This window comes from Solanum dulcamara, chromosome 3 (genome assembly GCF_947179165.1).
Source record: "Solanum dulcamara chromosome 3, daSolDulc1.2, whole genome shotgun sequence".
In the NCBI taxonomy this organism is placed as follows: domain Eukaryota; kingdom Viridiplantae; phylum Streptophyta; class Magnoliopsida; order Solanales; family Solanaceae; genus Solanum; species Solanum dulcamara.
In genome coordinates, this window is record NC_077239.1 from 67990598 (window position 1) to 68002961 (window position 12364).

At 35.8% G+C, this 12364-nt stretch overlaps 1 protein-coding gene across 3 annotated transcripts; it reads right to left on the reverse strand.

The window, feature by feature from the left end:
• Nucleotides 1-3863: 3863 nt before the first annotated feature.
• Nucleotides 3864-12121, reverse strand: LOC129882748 (protein CHROMATIN REMODELING 8). 3 transcript variants are annotated; one of them, XM_055957180.1, is made up of 8 exons: nucleotides 11732-12121; nucleotides 11414-11533; nucleotides 10681-11232; nucleotides 10120-10528; nucleotides 7461-8304; nucleotides 6441-7050; nucleotides 5233-5682; nucleotides 3864-4819 (listed from the first exon to the last, which is right to left on the reverse strand). In XM_055957180.1, exons 2-8 carry the CDS (start codon nucleotides 11519-11521, stop codon nucleotides 4139-4141), a joined length of 3654 nt encoding a protein of 1217 aa, XP_055813155.1. In that variant the 5' UTR covers nucleotides 11522-11533; nucleotides 11732-12121; the 3' UTR covers nucleotides 3864-4138. The 3 variants fall into 3 exon arrangements, with proteins under 3 accessions (XP_055813155.1, XP_055813157.1, XP_055813158.1); XM_055957182.1 differs by having other exon boundaries at nucleotides 11414-11553; XM_055957183.1 differs by having other exon boundaries at nucleotides 11429-11533; nucleotides 11732-12119.
• Nucleotides 12122-12364: the final 243 nt, after the last annotated feature.

The following is a 12364-nucleotide window of genomic DNA, read 5'->3' on the forward strand; positions in this document are numbered from 1 at the left end:
TACAAGTCTTGATACTAAAATTAAATTGATAGAAAAATTAGGAACATAAAAGGTCTTTTCTAACTCTAAAACAAAATCACTACTAAGAACTAAATTACATATCTCAATAGCTTTCACATGAGACTGCATCTTATTTCTAGAATAGATGTTTCGCTCAGCTCCCACTGGCTTTCGCAGGTTTCTTAAATCCTGCAAGGAATTTGTAATATGGATTGTAGAAGAAGAATCAATCCACCACATGCGATGATTAACATCAATCATATTAGCTTCATAACAAACAAGAGAGATTGAAGTACCTTTCTTAAAAAGCCATTGTTGAAACTTAACACAATCTTGTGTTATGTGCCCCTTCTTTCTATAGAAGCGACACTTGGATTCTTTCTTAATGTCAGTTTCAAGTGGTGTCTTTCCTTTCCACTTCTTATTGGCTCGATTGGTCTTCTTTCCTTGGGTAGTCATGAATGCACTTTCTCCTGTTTCCATCAGCAGTCGGCCTTCCTCTTGAACACACATGGTCATAAGTTCATTAATAGACTATTTGTCTTTATATGTGTTATAAGAGATCTTAAATGGATCATACTGTGCAGGCAAAGTGTTCAAAATATAGTGCACAAGAAAATTCTTAGACATTTCGACCTTAAGAATCTTTAGTTGAGCCGCTAAGTCTCACATTTTCATAATGTGCTCACGCACATCTCTCACATTGATGAGTCTCATTGATTAGAATTTCATAATTAAGGTGCTGACAAGTACTTTATTTGAAGTCTCAAATTGTTCATCAATAGCCTTTAGTAATGCCTTGACATTGTTATACTGTTCAACATAACCACGAATACCAACAGAGATTTTAGTCTTAATGAACATAACACTAAAACGGTTAGAGCATTTCCATTGTTCATGAAGAGCAATCTCATCTTAAGTGATGATTTCATTAATAGGTGGCTCACCTTTTCTGATAGCATAATCAATATCTATACACCTTAAGTGAAGGAGAATTCTCTCTTTCCAAATCTTATAGTTCTCATCATTTAGTTTGGGAATATCAGAAATATCATAGAAATTTGTTGGTTGCATAACTGCAAAAATATGCATACATACTTGACATAAATTTGAGGCAAATAATATAAAATTGAATCTACTGATATAAAAATTGGTTGTGGGCTGAATTTTTAATTTAGTTAGATTCACATTTAATGATAAAATTAACAATTCACTAGCATGATATTTTATCTTTATGATAAAACTATTAAACTCTCATTCATAATTCCTGTGGGTAATTATGAAAAGTATTTAATATTTTATCTTTATTAATTATGCAATCCAATAATAAAGAAATTAAGTTATCATATCATGCATAGTTAATCACAATTTTAATGTCTAAAAAAATTTCTTTATGTGATCCTTAACTTTAAAATTTTATTCAATTAAAGATGTTGTGACTAAACTTTAAACAAATAAAATTTTAGATCACTTAGACATTTATCTTTTTTTAATGTCTATAGTTTCTTTAAGTGATTCAAAACATAATATGTAATATTATTTAATTAAAATTATTGTGGCTAAATCTCAATCAAATAAAATTATATGAATCACTAGACATTAAATCAAAATCGTATACAAGATTTATTGTTGAACATTATGCAACAAACTTAAATTTCATATGCTTTATATATATATATGTATGTAAAGAAACTCAAAGATTACATACAGAAATATAATAATGCAAACTTAGAAACAACTCTAAAGACAGATCTAATAATCAAGATCTATTACAACGATTTTGAAATTCTCTTGCAAAAACCGAGAAACCAACAAGGCAGAGGTAGTCAGATTGCTCTGATACCAAATGTTAGATTATACAGAGCAATAGCGCAGCAAAAATAGCATATCGACATACCTCCAGTCATTGTTACGAATAGTAGAAGTTGTCAGCGTTGGTTTTCCAATCCGATAAGTCTTCTAAGCACTCAAACCTCACTCAAGATAGTGTGGAATTTAGAAGGAGAATTTGTGTTTAGGGACCTTTAACCAGACATGTCCTATTTATAATGGTTCTACCATCAAGAACAGTAGTGGAAAGTGCTAGTTATCATTAGCGGAAAGTTAGTGGGAGTGGAGTAGTTGAAGAGTGGCGGAGATAGTGAAAGAATAGTAGAGATAGTGAATATAGTTGGAAAACTTCCATGAGAATTATGAAAGTTACGGACTACATCCATGGAAGTTATGGCCCACATTCCAACACATATGCCATGCGTACCAGAATAAGATGGTAGTTGGGGATTTTAATTAAAAGAGACTTTTGAGTTATCTATTTGAGGATATAGGACACAAGTTTTAAAAATTGGGTAAAAGGGACTCTAGTATAATTAGGTATTAATGGGTTATGCTAATTTAAAAAAGAATATTTTTATACACCCCAAAGTTTTGCTATTTACAAATAGGTCCAACATATAAGAGGGTTGTAAAAAACACCTAAACAACTTAGGGTTGTTTAAATATCTTCTGGTTGTTTGAACTAAACAACTTTTGGTTGTTTAAACAACTTCTGGTTGTTTGAACTAAACAACTTAGGGTTGTTTAAATATCTTCTGATTGTTTGAACTAAACAATTTTTGGTTTTTTAAATAATTTTTGGTTGTTTAAACAACTTCTGTTGTTTGAACTAAATAATTTAGGGTTGTTTAAATATCTTCTGGTTGTTTAAACTAAACAACTTTTGGTTGTTTAAATATCTTCTTGGTTGCTTGAACAACTCATGTTTATATAAACATTTACAACATATCCACTCTTCTGTTCTCTTCTCATCAATTTTTTTAATATAATTTTCACAATCAAATCGGAGTGAAGAAAAAAATAAGAATGACAACATCCGAAGAAGAAGAAGATGAAAACACAAAAAGTTTAAAAAGAAAGGGAAAAACGGAGAAGAAAAAAAGTAAAGAAGTTAGGGAAGAAGAAGATGAAAGAAAAAGAAACAAGAGCGTTGAAAAAAATGAAGAAAAGAGAAGAGAGGAGGGAAATGAAGAACAGAAGTTTTAAAAAATGGAGTAAAGAAAAGAGAAGAGGGAAATAGAGAACATAAGTTTAAAAAAGTGGAGTAAATGAATGAAAATTAGGGTTTTATTAAAAATTTTTAATCTTTTAATTTTTATCCTAAACTTTTAAATATTCTAATTCAACCCCATCTCTTCATAATTAACATTTAATTAAATATTTATAATAAAAAAAAATAAAAAAAATACAAATCCCCTATCCTTCATTTCACTCTCAAAGGTCCCTTTTTACCTTATTTTCCCATGGTAGTTTGGTAGTCCAAGGAGCAAGGAGACAGTATTTTGCGCTAATAATAGTAAGTTGCTTCGACAGTTGTACATGGAATACAAAAACATTTCTTTCTAAATAAGAAAAAGTTACTGAATCAATAAACATAGATAAAACTTGGGAGTTTAAAGTTTTCGAAAGATGTTCCAAGGAAATTTTGAAGTTCATAAAGTGTGTGAGAACTTCCGTTCCTCATATTTATCTTTCTTGTCACTCACTAATCACTTGAGATCTAGTGTTATGTAGCTTCCCTTTATGGCCTAAATTCCTGCAACTTCATTTCCTCCTTTTTTCAATGAGTAGACGATGTTCTCCTCCTCCTGCAACTCTGCCTATATACTAGCGCATCAAATCTACTGATTCAAAGAATTTCAACAAACCAATAAGACCAACGGATGTGCCAACTGCAACCAAATGAAACGAACAGCTGTTGTGCAAGTCTCAGTAAGACCAAGCAAAACAAGTTTTCTTTTTTTTGGGTGTAGGGGGTATACGGTTTTATTTCCGGAGTATCAACTATTCCCTGTTACGAAGAAAAATCAATGATGTATGGGAAGCTGAAAATTATCTAACTTTGTACACTGCCCATAGGTCCAACTACCTAGAGTGTTAATACTGACCAAAGATGCTGAGAACTAATAAGAAAGTCTCTCAGCCTAATGAATAAGTCACCTTGACCCTCAAAGGAATAGGCAAACTTTTAACTGAAAAATGAACTTTGAATCACTTGAGATGTTTCTAACTGCTATACGGTATTTCATTTCTGAGAAAGCACAAAAGTGGAGTGCATGGATCATATGTTCGAATTAGGAATGCATTACTGATCCTGATATTCAGGCTTTAGAACCCAGAAAGATCCATTAGGGTTTTTATCAAGAATCGCTATTTCCTTTAATAGATTCTTGAACAGTGGCAGGTCCTTTGATGGTACCCTGTCCCTGAAATAATCTACGATGCTGGCTGAATTGGTTTTTCCACCTCTCTGTTGTATAAATGTACAGATCTGGCGAACCAACACTTCTGGCTGAACCACTTCGCCAGAAGATGCACTCCGGTGCCCATTACTTACAGATCCTGCTCTGCTGTTGGAGGTTGAAGCCGACATACCAAACTGATGTACAAGTCCATCACTAACAGCTTTCTCACGATTCACCCTAATCCTAGCCAATAACTCAGCTGACGACAATGCTTTTCCAGAAGATGCCCCTGCAGCAAAAGCATTTTCCCTAATAGCGTAGCCACTTGAGGATTCTTCAGATGATTTACAAGTTAATTGAGCATTAACAGTAGAACCAAATTTCCTTTTAGCAGATGATGGCCCTCCAGCAGCTCCTGATTTGCCAGTCCAGGTTGGCACTGCTACACTTTCTCGGCTTCGAAGCATTCTTGATTGCCGCAGTGCTTCTGCAGCTCTCTGAGCTACTTGGGATGCCTGCTCCTCTAGCTTCAACTTTTCTTCATCATGAGCATTCATAATAGCATCATGGTTCATCGCACTCTGGTAAAGCACAAAAGATAAATAAACCAAGTAAAACAAAGAAATCGCCGACAAATGAAGGTGATCAAGGGAATATAATAAACAGAATAGCAAAAATTAACTCAAAACCAAGCTTCAAATTATGTTGAAACAGAAATTACTGTACTTAATTTCTCTCTCAAACCCAAAAGCCTCCCCTCTACAGAACTGACATGGGTGTAACACAAGTAAAGATAATTGATAAATCCCCCTTACCCCAGGACAACCCCAAACCAAAAAAGAATACACAGAATAAGGGTGAAATAAGTAAAGCATTTAGACACAGTGATCAACTTGATCTCATGAGCATCAACAGCACACAGTGACATATGGAATGGGGATGGCTGGGAACACGAAGCCTACTGTGCATTGACTTGCAAAAATAGAGAACTTACATGGATCCCATGAGCGTCAAAAAGACCCCGCAGGATACTTGTTTCTTCATCTAACTCCCCGTTGTTGTTATCATCTCCCGCTTTTCCATTGGGATCTGAGTTGTTTCCCTCGCCAATCTTGGAATCATCATCCTTTTCTGTCTCTGCTGTAAAAGATGGTTTATCTTGATTATCTGGAGCCCCAACAATGTTCACATCTTCAGATACTTGGCTGAAAATACTAGATGTTTCTGTAGATCCCCCATTTCCATCATCATTTAATGTAAAGAGATCCTTCATATCTCTTGCTTTAAAAAATCTTCTTTGCTGTGGGTTTTTCAATATTTTGTTGGTAAGAAAGTGCTTGTAAATCTGTCGATGATACACCTTCTCCTCAATGGTTCCTCGGGTAATCAATCTATACACAGTAACATCTTTTTTCTGACCAATACGCCAAGCACGCTCCCTGGCCTGTCCTATGTAAAGGCCGCAATTAAAAACATTGAGCAAATATCAATTAACTACTTAGGCATCCACCCCACCCAAATTAAAAAATATATATTTACTTAGACATCCACCCTACTTCAATAGAACTCAATACACCTCTCCTCTTTTCTAATTTGACAAATATCTGAGACCTTTCCTCTAGTTTGGCATTGACTTGTTTGTTTTGTTTTTTTATATTTTTTTCTTGTATATTTTCTGTTTAATTACACTGGCAAGCAACAACCTACCAGCATTCTCCTCTGTAAGGAAATTTAAAGAGAATTATTTGTTGGGTCCAAATTTGCCCGTCAATGTTACTGTATTTAACTCAGAGAAAAAACCTTTCACAGCTACACTTTATCTTATCCAAAAGAAATAAATAAAATACTTCGCAGCTCCCCAATCCCTTACCCCAAACCGTACTCTAGTGATTTATCTTATCTATAAACCTGTTTTTCACGATTTAATTGTAAGTTGAGTCCTCAACTTCTGGACAGGTTTGCTACCTTAAACCTGTTTCTGCATCCCCAATTTTTTCCTTTTCTTTTCTCTTTTTTTTAATATTCAATCGTCTATCATTTTTAAAAGAATGAAAGTTTCCAAGCACCATTAGTCAAGGGGCTAAAGTATCAGAAGTAATATTTGAAGTCCAACAACAGAAAACAGTCTGTTATCGAGGTACCAAGAATCTCATTTTCTCCATAATTGGAAAATCAATAACAAGAGGCTAAGAGTAGAAGTACCTGCATATCAGTTGATGGGTTCCAGTCTGGGTCAAAGATGATTACTCTGTTAGCTCCAGTCAAGTTTGTCCCAAGACCACCAACTTTTGTTGTCAAGATGAAGATAAAAATATCATCTGTATTGTTAAATTCATCTATCAAAACCATCCTCTGCTTTACAGGAGTGACACCATCCATACGCCTATAATTGTACTCACAAGTAGCCAGAAATCTCTCAAGAATATCAAGCATCTGTTGAGTTTGAGAAAAAAGGAGAACACGGTGCCCCTGTTCCTTCCATACCTTAAGCACTTCTGCAACAACTTTCATTTTTCCACTGCGTTCAGGGTTTCCATAGTCTGGATCTCTACAGGAGTGTTCTCTCTCAAGAAGGTCGGGATGGTTGCAAATTTTACGCATTACATCAATTCCAGACAGAGAGTTCCTGCTCCCATCAAAAATCTGTTCAACCTCAGAGCTAGCAAGAAAAGCTCGGTAAACAGATCGCTGCTCTGTAGTGAGGCTACAGAAGAGGACATGCTCAGTTTTCTTTGTGAGATTAGCATTGACATCAGCTTTCATCCGCCGGAGGAGGTAAGGCATGATTAAGTCACGCAACACCACAGCACATCTGCATATCAACAGCGCAAAGCCACATTAAATGAACCACAAACTCAACACCCCATCCCCTTGTGAGGACCACATCAGATCCCCTCAAGGGTCCAAGATGTGTCAATCAGACAGGGTTTAGTAATAAATTAACGGATTACAAGCAATCCAAGTTCTGATCAGTAATTTCCCATATTTAGCTTCTATTTAGTTTAATTTTGTCCTCACAAGAGTTGGGGCAAGAGCGAGAATTGGTTGTCCTGGAGTACTACAGATTTCCTTCTTCATCATTAATAAGTTTAACCATAATTAAATACAAAAAATAAAGAAAAAAATAGATAGTCCCTTCGCTTCTGACTTGGAAGCTAAAAATCAAGAGTAGAAGGTAACTACAGATACCTACATAGCTCTATTATGGGATAAAACACCAACCTGTAAGCTGTGGAAACTTGCAACGGTGTTGCATTAGCATAACCCCCAACAGATATGGGAACAGCAAATTCAGCCTCAAACACAGGTAGAACTCCCAACTTTCCAGGGAAGACGAAATCAAACAATGACCACAGTTCACTCAACTTGTTTTGAATTGGGGCCCCTGTCATTATGATACGGTGAACAGTCTGGAGCTGCTTGCATACAAGAGTAACTTCAGCATTTGGGTTCCGAATTCGATGTCCTTCATCTAACACTGCATAACCCCATTCAATGTCAAGTAATTTTTCTCCCAATAGACGGAGTTGTTCATAAGTGGTGATCAATAGCCCAGAATTTGATCTTACAACACGAGCTATGACAGAATCCCATTTTTTAGAAGTCCTAGAAGATTTTTTTCCTTCAATCTCACTATCGAGCAGATCTTCGCTTTCATATTCACTTTCAGAATCTGCTTGCTTCTTTTTACTTGATAAATCATGAGCTGAATCATGTAATATCTCCACGTGGAAGCTGGGATACCATGTTTTAGCTTCCCTCTTCCATTGCCGCAAAAGTGTGACCGGACAAATGATAATGCTTGGCTTATACATATGGCTAAAATGCAGTGATCCAAGAAAAGACAAAACCTGTATGGTTTTACCAAGACCCATCTCATCTCCAATTATCCCACCAGCTCTTTGACAGTGAAGTTCCCACAGCCACTGTACACCAACCTTCTGATAGTCAAAAAGTTTGTTAAAGATAGTTTCCGGGATTTTGAATCCACCTTCAAGTGCCACGAAAGAAGGTTCTACATCTTCACTATCCCCTTTGTTGTCCTCATGACTGGAGGTATTGACATCTTCAGCAGAAGACAAACTTTAGTACCTTTTATATATATCTTTGTAAATATGAAGTTCATATGTGAATTTTACAACCCCCCACCCAAAACAATTTGACCAATATCTTTCTGCTTGGACACCAAAATGTTTGAGGAACCATACAGTCTAAATATTTGGCATATAAGCATTAAAAGCTAGAGTTTCTATCAAGCTTACAAATCATAATACTGATACTACTACGTCAAGCTTAACAAAGTTAGTCAAGAACATGAAACCGATATGAGTTCTAGCAATAGACCATCTAAAATACATTTCAGATGTTAACTTATTATCCAATCTTGTCACTAGGATAAACATACTACAAGCTGTTGGCATTGATAGGCAAAGCTCAACCGCAACAGAGTGGCATTATGGAGCTATTCATGTTTGGAGGAAAATATATCATGAGCAAACAAAACCATAAAACTAATATAATTCCTAGAGAAGAATTAGCAATGCACCTAGAATATTAGCTAAAAATCAAATACTTATTCAGGAAGGGAGGAGAATATATCACAAAATAGCAATCTGTTCTGTAATTTATTAGCAATATAAGAGTGCACGCACAAACACACACACACACACATTTTGTGATCGGCAACCCAATTGTGTTCACAGTTCAAAACTTAGGGAGTATGGATGACCATACAACCGAATAAACAACCGAACCAAAATTTTTGGTTTTTTTGGTTTCAGCTTTTCAGTTTATTTTGTCTGTTCAGGGTTATTTTCTTATAACTTCGATTATAAAGTTTGATAATCGGTTTCAATCTTTCAGTTTTTCGGTTCACCAAAAAATCGCACTTCCTAAATTAAGGATTTTTTTTTATAACTCTTCGCCTTTGCTTTAGTGGCTCAGACTTCGAAATTTCAAATTGCCTTCAGCTTTCCATCAATCCTCTTCAGTTTTTTTTTACGATAAGGGAATCTTCGTTTTTCTCTTCCTGAGGCTACATCTTTTCCTGATTAGCACAATTTCTTCTTCCATTAATAACATATCTAATACTTATTCATCACTATATAAAGTTGCCGTCAAGCAGTATAGTCTTCAAACTTTAGCCTACAAAATTACAAATTACTGTTGCTCACTGTTCTCATCGCTGGCCCTGTTCAGGTAAGCAACTTCTGGTTTGGAATCAAAGTATGCGACTCTTTCTCTAAGTTATGTTCTGAAGCAGTTCAGCCTTCGAAATCCGTACTCTCTTCTTTCTCCTATCGATTTCAAAAAGTCACAGGTTTTTATCTTCTTTTACTTTTTTGTTTTAGGTTGTTTGTCTGATTGTATTTGTTTATTTATTTATGAGTAGGATTTTTTATAGTAAGCTGGGAGGTGACATTTCAAATGTGAATATCATCGTTCTTCCTTAAATCAATTTTCTGACCAGCTTATGCCTGTTAAGTGAAACTGTCATAAACCAAAGCAGGCCTAAACTAGTCATCCACTACCAAGCGACTAGTATCTAATGAGACTTACACTTCAACCAAACAAAACTTTACCAACTGATAAGGCCCGAACTGAACCAATATAAGCCAAACCCAACTAATTTCAGCTCAGTTTCAGTTTCACTTTTACCAACTAGAAAACCAAAAATCTTAAAACTGAACCGAACAGACTGACTGCCCAGCCCTATCAGGGAGTATGCCCCTCTCCCCTCAAAACCCTGCTCCCACTTAAATACCATGCTTAAATTACTGATAAGGTTGAGCTCGTGACGCATGCCAAAACTTCATGCATTGTGTCCTTACTACTGAACCAGTCCTAGGTGCATAGCACAAAAGCATGTGTATAAATATACCTGATCCTTTGTCCTGCCTTTGCTCACGAGATGCCAACTTCCTCCACTTTTTGCTAGGTAACGGCCTTTTCTTCTTTCTAGTAAATTCTCCATTCTTCTCTGTAGTAATCTCTAATGATTGAGGGATTTTTAGGGGTTTTCTTAGTCTTTGGAAAGGGTGGGCTGGTGCATCAAGTTTTGGTAATGATGCAGAATCAAGCAACTTGGTGGTTGGACGAGCTTGCGCTGCCTGTGAGATTGATTGGACAGCCTTGGCAATACTGGTGGAAGCAAGGTCATTGTCATTACTGTTTATATCAACTGCAGCACTTTGTCTACCAGAAGACTCTGAATCATGGATCCGACGTTCAAAGCCTTTGAGCTTGTGGAAGGGGGTTAACATTCCTTTTCTCACCAGTGCATCTCTTTCCTACGACAGAGACAATATGAGGTTAGCTTGAGAGCTCCATATGTTTAGGTATAATAATAGATGCTTATGTACTTATTATTGTCAAACACAACAAGCATGTAGCTTCCAGCTTACAAAATCTTTTCAATTTACAGTTCGAAAAAACCACATACTGTTTCCACAAATCCAGAAGATGCTGCAGCTAACACTGCATCAAAATCATCATCATCATCCAGCAATGCTGTCTTCCTCCGTTTGCTCTTCTTGTTGCTTGATTTCTGAACGTCTTTCACCTTTCTTTTGAATTTAGGTTGATCCTTAACAAGATCTCTTATCAACGCATCAGGCGACGTATCATTAGCAAAATTTGAAAGTTCTTTCCTAAGTTGAGCCTTTGTTTCGAGAAGACTTCTTAGACGATCATCAGCTAAAGCATGTTGAAGGTTTGAATCATCCAGAGGTGCCTGAATTATGCTTTGCTCACTCTTTGTATGCTTTGTCTCGCTGCAACCATCAGTATCAGGGACTTCCTCCTCATTTCTTCTGAATCGCTCCAAGTGTCCAAAGCCATCTTTAATAGCATCTATTTCTACTTCTACAGCTCTCAATTTATTAAACAAATCTAATTTCTTATCATATCCTTCTTCATTTTCTTCCTTTCTTTCCACTCTCTCTTCTTCAGCAATCCCCGTAGCTTCATTGCTCTGCCCAACGTGCCTAGTTGCCTGCCATTATATGAAAATTCTAAGTCCATCTCCAGTAAGTTTTTAGAGTGAATGGAAACCAGTAACAGAGAAAGAATTAATTAGCTTTAAGTGCTAACTTGTATTATAAACATCAAAGCATCTCACGAAACTAGTCAACATTCTTATCACCTAATGGTTTACAGAGAATCAATATTTCAACCTGTACATAACAAACCTGGTCCAAGACATCACGTTCAATATCTTCAGGATTTGCAGAGGTCACACCCAAACTGCTGAGTAAAATCTTATCTTCTTCCTCTTCTTCCATTACTCTTTTTTCCTGTCAGCAAAAGAAAACAACTACAAGCCTCTTTTAGCAATATAATTCAATTTTTCATGAGGTTTTCTCTATGCTGATTGATTGGTTGATTTCTTAACATCAATGAAAAATTCAAATTTTGCCGAAGGAATGAATTCTAAGTTAAGTATATTTTTTATGCCGATTTAAGTAGATAATTATTGGTGGGAATCCACTTACCAAATAAACAAGGAAGCAATCACAGCCCTTTACAAACTGCTGAGCTCGTTTGATTGATAAAAATTATCCACATTACTGATACCAATGGAGAGTCTTTGCTTTAATGGTATTAATAATCAATAATCCATAATAATACGAGCAGGTAAACAACTGAAAAATTGAAATCATAGACAAAACACTTCAACGAGATCCTCTGCGATTGGAGTCTCGCAATAAGGAGAACAATATGAACCCTAATTTGGGAAGACTGAGAAATGAAAATCGGGGGGTTTTTCAATGCGCGCTTTTATGTTTCTTCGATGGGCGACCGCCATTTCGGTTTCTTGGATTCGGGGCCCCATTTTTAATTGTCTCCCATTCGGGTCTGTGTCTCCAAGGTACGTGGCTCCTTATATGCCTTGACTTGGCCAAAACCCTATAAACGGAGCAAATATATGATTTGTATTTATCCGCAATAATAAGATACAATATATAACGAGAATTTGAATTTTATCCGTTAGCTTGAATCTATATGATCCGTTATGTATGATGAGTATATCAATTCACTCATATGAATATAATTACAATGGACGATTTATGTGAGAATATATCAAATTATATTTGAGATCCTTCTTTCTGTAATTTAATTTGTCA

Bases quoted from the DNA above. Each gene is read 5' to 3' on its own strand.
- LOC129882748 (XM_055957180.1), bottom strand. From the start codon at position 11,521: ATGGAAGAAGAGGAAGAAGATAAGATTTTACTCAGCAGTTTGGGTGTG. The intron at 10,529-10,680 runs GTATGTGGTTTT...TCTCTGTCGTAG, and splicing joins CTTCTGGATTTGTGGAAACA to GAAAGAGATGCACTGGTGAG. The intron at 4,820-5,232 runs GTAAGTTCTCTA...GTGCTTTACCAG, and splicing joins TTGACGCTCATGGGATCCAT to AGTGCGATGAACCATGATGC.